Source organism: Dipodomys ordii, unplaced genomic scaffold (assembly GCF_000151885.1).
Source record: "Dipodomys ordii isolate 6190 unplaced genomic scaffold, Dord_2.0 Scaffold23, whole genome shotgun sequence".
In the NCBI taxonomy this organism is placed as follows: domain Eukaryota; kingdom Metazoa; phylum Chordata; class Mammalia; order Rodentia; family Heteromyidae; genus Dipodomys; species Dipodomys ordii.
The window spans coordinates 6,949,054-6,954,927 of NW_012267239.1; the positions used below are offsets into that span (position 1 = coordinate 6,949,054).

The 5,874-nt window shown below is 56.3% G+C and overlaps 1 protein-coding gene across 1 annotated transcript in view; it reads right to left on the reverse strand.

Moving 5' to 3' along the window:
* The window catches only part of Foxn4 (forkhead box N4), a 20,830-nt gene extending 16,024 nt beyond the window's left edge, over positions 1-4,806 (reverse strand). Inside the window, exon 1 of the mRNA XM_013014368.1 lies at positions 4,721-4,806. Within this exon, the coding sequence (XP_012869822.1) occupies positions 4,721-4,806 (86 nt within the window). The remainder of the gene's footprint in view (positions 1-4,720) is intronic.
* Between the last annotated feature and the right edge of the window lie 1,068 nt (positions 4,807-5,874).

Sequence of the window (5,874 nt, forward strand, 5' to 3'; positions counted from 1 at the left end):
CCCCGTCGCCTCTGCCGCCACCAGGCCCTTTGCGCCTGCCTTGGACGATCACCTGCCGGCAGTACTGCCTGGGAGTCCCCACCCCAGCCCGGGACCCGTCCCGTCCACTTGATTACCAGGCAACGCCACTGCGTCCCTGAGCCTCCGCTGGTAACAAACTGTCTACCAGGTGCCGTGGCTCACACCTGTCATCCCAGGGTTACTCAGGAGGCTGAGATCTGAGGATTGAGATTCAAAGCCAGCTCAGGCAGGAAAGTTCGAGAGACTCTCATCTCCGGTTAAGCACCAGAAAACTAGAAGTGACACTGTGGCTCAAAGTGGTAGAACAATAGCCTTGAGCAGAAAAGCTCAGGAACGATGTCCAGGCCCTGAGTTCAAGCCCTATATCACACACACACACGAAATTGTCCCCAATAGCCTTGAGCAGAAAAGCTCAGGAACGATGTCCAGGCCCTGAGTTCAAGCCCTATATCACACACACACACACACACACACACACGAAATTGTCCATGGCCACAAACCAATTCCCGTTTCTGGTCCAGCCATTACATTGGAGGGGATTAAGCATTGGGGTGGGGGTGGGGGGTTGGCGTGCTTACTTAGCTAGCAGATCTTTTGTGATACATTTTGTAAGCATTTACAGGAAGAAAAAGAAAGAAAGAAAGACATTACATGTTACTTAGCATGTTGAAAAATTCCCCAGGAGGTCAAGAGAGGGCACAAAGTGGAATGATTTGAAGTTAGAATTTTTTTTGGTCAGTTGTGGACTTGACCTCTGGGCCTGTGCGCTGTCCCTCAGCTCTTCAGCTCAAGGCGAGCGCTCTACCACTTGAGCCACAGTCCCACTTCCGGTTTTCTGGTGGTTCATTGGAGATCAAAGTCTCACAGACTTTCCTGCCTGGGCTGGCTTTGAACCATGATCCTCAGATCTCAGCCTCCTGAGTAGCTAGGATGACAGGCGTGAGCCACCAGCGCCCGGTGAAAGTTTTTTTTTTTTTAATCCTTCTTTTCTAGAACAATAGGTGGTTTAGTGTGTGTGTGTGTGTGTGTGTGTGTTTCTGGGGAAACAGAGCTGTAAGGCTCCGAAAGAAGCCTGAACCTGTCTCCCTGGCCTATAAGGCTGCCGGAAGACTGTCTGTCTACCTGAGGATGGAGGATGCAGGGGTGAGGACAGGTACCAACCATCTCTAGCACCTGACAGCACCCCTCAGGGGGGTAGGGGGCTTGACTGAAAGGTGGGGCCCCCTGAACTCGGGGCTCGGGAAGAGAAGCCCCATCTCTGGGCACAAAGTCTCTGTGTTCCCATGGCTGCACGTTTGTCCATCCGCCCCACTCTGCGGCCCCGGGTATCCACCGTTTCTCTCCCACAGGTGAGAACAGCGTCATCCACGGCAGGGAGGGGGTGCCCCAAGGTCACCCCGTTTCTCAAGGGCCGATCTAGATATGAAAATGTCTAGGACCAGACTCTGCAAGGGAGGCCACGGTGCCCCGTGACACTGAGAAGACCTGAAGATTCAAAGAACCAACAGCAAAGAACCCCTCCTCCTCTCCAGGCCTCAGTTTCCCTATCTATGAAAAGAACTTGCCGGCTCTGACCTCCAGAAAGTCGCAAAAGTCGGGGCAGCGGGTTTGTCATCTGCTGTTCCCACGTGTGCCCCTTGGAGCACGTTGTGTGCTTTGGGTCTTGGCCACCCTTGTCTGAAAGTGGCCAATGCCAGCGCCTGTTTAGTAGCCGTGGCCTGGCACATAGTAGGTGCTCACTAACCTGGGCCTCCACGTGTTAAGCTAAGCTCGTTTTAAGCAAGCTTGGGTCCTTCCTCCTGGTGCAGAATTGCTCCTGAGGTCAGGGCCACCCCAGGTCCCCAGGCCTTTGTCTCCAGCTCTGGTGTCAGGGCTGGGCTGGGCGGAGAGGCCCCTCCCCTGTCACTGATCCCAGACAGCTCCCTAGGGACTGGCCAGCCGCTGGCAGCTGCTGCTATCCCCCCCCCACTGCACCCCGGCATTGATGGTTAACGGCTGCCCTCGGCCCCAGGAGATGGCCGGCCAGGCAGCTGTGCACAGAGCCACATTAGAGCAGTGGATGATCTCTAGAATGATCGCTGGAGATGTACGGAGTGAATGAGAAGCCCATAAATGTCTGTCGACAGGGTGGTGTTATTCAGGGAAGGAAAAATAGGAGTGATTGAAAGAGGAGCATCCATTATAAATGATCATAAAGGCTTGCTCCCTGACCGAGCACCTGGTCCCCAGCCTGCCGGAGGCCTTGTCCCCACACCTCAGGTACACAACCCGTTCCCTGAAGATTTCATGGGGAAAGCAACTGAGGCACAGAGAGGGGCAGCAACGTGTCCAGTGCCACACAGCATGGACAATTCATCCGCTTGCAAAGGCTGGTACCGGGCTGGTGTGGGGGGGGTGGAACTTAGGGTCTTGCTTTCTTACTTGGCTTTTTTCACTCAGGGCTGGGATTCTACGGGCTTGAACCACACCTCTAGTTCTGTCTTGTTTGTTTGTTTGTTGCTGGTTAATTAGAGATAAGTGTCTCTCAGGTTTGTCTGCCTTGCTCAGGCCCAGAACTGTGATCCTCAGATCTCAGCTACTGAGTAGCTAGGATGTGCGTCACTTCCGCTTGCTAGAGTTATTTAAACTGGTCTCCTCATCTACCCAACTAGTACAAGGATGCAGTCCCCAGAGCATGGAATTGGGGGGGGGGTTCAGCCCAGGAAAAGTAAATGGAAAGAATTAAAGTCCCCAGCCCCTCCCTCCCCCTCACCTCCCCAGCTGTTAGGATTGTGTTCCTGTTGGTTTCTGCCCTACTGGCTCGTGGCTGTTCTGTTCAGAGGGTAACCTATTCCAGGCGAATAGGAAGGGTTTGTGCTGGGAGGTCTAGCCTGCTACTCTCTCCACTCACCACCCCACCCCTGCCGGCTGGCCAGGGAACTGGGCTGCTGCTGCCACTCCCCCCCCCTGCGAGGCCTGTCTACCCAGCTCAGCCCTGTTTTTGCAGAAGTGGGGGGGGGGACAAACTGCCAGTGCTCTCAACTGTTTGTGGGTGGGGCTGACTCCTCCCTGTTGTGTGGTGCCTAAGTGCCTGGATGCGGGACCCGGGTGCTCCCCAGCCCCCCCCCCCCCCAGCCTGCGACTCCAATGTGTCTACAGGGAAGTAGCTGTTGCCTTCCAGAGGAGCTTCCAACTCAAACCACCACCACCACCACCACCACCTCGTGAGGGGCGGGGTCTAAAACGACAGGGCGTGGCGGAATCCTGATGGGGCGTGGCCCGGACAGGCGCATTTTACAGATCAGGAAACGCAAGCAAGTCTTGAGACTTGTTCTAGCTGTATTTTAGGGATGAGTAAGAGTCCATTTCTTGAGTTCCTGGCTTCCACCCAGATCCACTCAGTGCCTGCCTGCCTTTGAGCATGGGCAATATCTCATTTAACTCCCTCCCTGAGTGGCATCTAATATCCCCTTGGCAGGAATGAAGGAGTGCTTGGAGGTCAGCTCATCCAGGATCAGCCAACTCGGTTGTCAAAGCAACCCATGCCACGGGCGGATGCCATCTCACCCCCACCGCACAGGCTCAGAGAGGTCCAGCCAGCCCGAGAAGCTCAGTTTGCACCCTTGCCCACCCCTTGGCAGGATTTGAACTCTGCTCCTACTGGAAGGAACCCTGGGAAAGGTCCTTTTATTTCCCGGAGCCTCAGCTACTCATCAGAGCAGCGTCCTGGGCCAGGAGTGATGGGTAGGGACATCTACTGTCCCTCGCCTGGCCCCAGCTCTTCACTCAGCCAGGCCCGGGGCCTGTTAGCATCTGTGGGCTCTCAGAAGGCAGCGTCTCTCTGACTGGGGGCTGCTGAGTGCTCAGGCACTGGTCACGAGCTGCCGTGGCCCCAGGACGCAGACAACCCCTGGGTAAACAGGGCTGATCCAAGGTGACAGCCTGCCTGTCCCAGGCCCGCCCCGTCCGGTCCCCATTCCTTCCTAGGGCTGGGCCCATCCATTCACACATGGTGCTTGCTTTGGGAAGGGGGGGGACTGGGAACTGGGTCAAGTCCCCCCCAGGTCCTCCCTTCTGGTGGCTGTGTGGCCTTCACAAGCCCCTTCTCCCCTTTGGCTGGACTGGCCAAGCCCCTTAAGGGCCTTTCTGTTTGTAAGGGTTGTAGACAAAAAAAAAAAAAAGGAGAATTTGGAGGGCACCCCCACCCCCTGAAACTCATTCCTTTCTATTTCAAGAGAGAATTTGGTTGGGCTGACCTCATTTTTCTATCTGGGGACCCATCCGGTCTTGAAGAACCCTTAAGACCATAGAATTCATAGGAAACAAGGCTCAGAGGGGGCACACCACTTGAGGAAGGTCACACAGCCAGGTTAAGCACCCAGGAATTCTGACACGCCACTTTCTGTACCATCCAAGAGAGGAGAACTCAATTCCCTCCAGAAAGCTTTTGAAAGGGGACATTTTCTAAAGCCCCTGCTAGGGCCAGTGTGGAGAGAAAGCTGTCGTGGTAGCTGTCACCAGGAGCTGACCTCTTTTGGAGGGGACAAGAACAGCAGGCATTTAGTGGTCCCTCCCAGTCCTGCAGAGGGACTTACTCTGAAATCACCCTGGCTCTCCTGCCAGGGTCCCCACCAACGGAACAACCAGAGAAACCCGTGTGATCACACTTGGAACACTGACAATCAATCATCTCGTGCGTTCTGTGGGAGCCCCCACCTACCTGTAATCCTGTGGGCGTCGGTGGTGATTTGGCCCTGAGTGGCGAGCAATCTCTGACATGATGGATGAGCTGTCACTGTCTATCATCTTGGAGAGGGGAAAGACACGCAGAAAACAACAGACAACACACACAAACGACAAACGTCCATCAGTGGTGATGTGCAAACACGAAGCCCCCACTTCCCCACAATTCAGAAGGGTGGGGGGATTCTCCCAGCACCCCCACCCCATAGTTCCTCCCGGGGCAGATTCCATTAGAAGCCAATGAAGAGAATGGCAGGAAAGTCTAGGTTCTTTCCCGTTCATGGGGGAAGGGCTGGGGAGGGGGGGGGAATAAAAATGGGCACCTGCAAAATAAGGAATCTGAACCTTATCCCCTCCCCAATCTTCCATGGCCCATCTCCGTTTCCGTGGGGGACACTTTGAAAAACTAACAATATTTTTTAAAAAAAGATCAAAGAGAAACTTGATGGGGGGTTTCTCTGGGTCAGACAAATCCTGACTTGTGTGTGTGTGGGGGGGGATCTCAGAGCACCCTGATCGGCCTTCAGCAATGCCACGGACTGGGGAACCAGCCTGCCTTCCACTGCCCCCCTGCAAACACAGCTCTAACCGAACCAAGTTTTCGGGTTGCCCCTCAATTTCTCCAATCAAAACCAGAGACGCATATAAATCCCGCCAAAGACTCTGCTCAGTCACCCGGAGTCCTCCTCGAGGAGGGTCCCCCGGAAAGAGGGGGGAATGGAATAGAGGGAGACACCCCCCGTCCCCCTCCCCGTCCTCCCCTCCCTGCGCCCCGGGGTCCCCCTCACCCGGGGAAGGGCGCTGCCCGGGCGGAGGGCGCACGGCCCACCCTGCAAGGCGGTACCTGGAGCCGGTCCTCCCGCGGAGGGGCAGGGGGGTCCGGAGGAGGGGAGGGGGGCTCCCTGGCGCTCGCCCCTCGCCTCCTGCGATTTGGCCGCCGTCGCGGCAGCTCGAACCGTTTTTAAATTTCCCTCTTCTGGAGCTGTCCAGCTCGGAGCATGCGCAGTCTCCGTGCGGGGGGCTTTTTTTTCCCTCCCCCGCCCCCCAAGGGTCAGTTACAGGGCAGGGTCAAGGGGCTGCGCGGCGCTCCCGGCGGCGGGGCTCGAGGGGGGGCGGGGAGGGAGGGCGGCC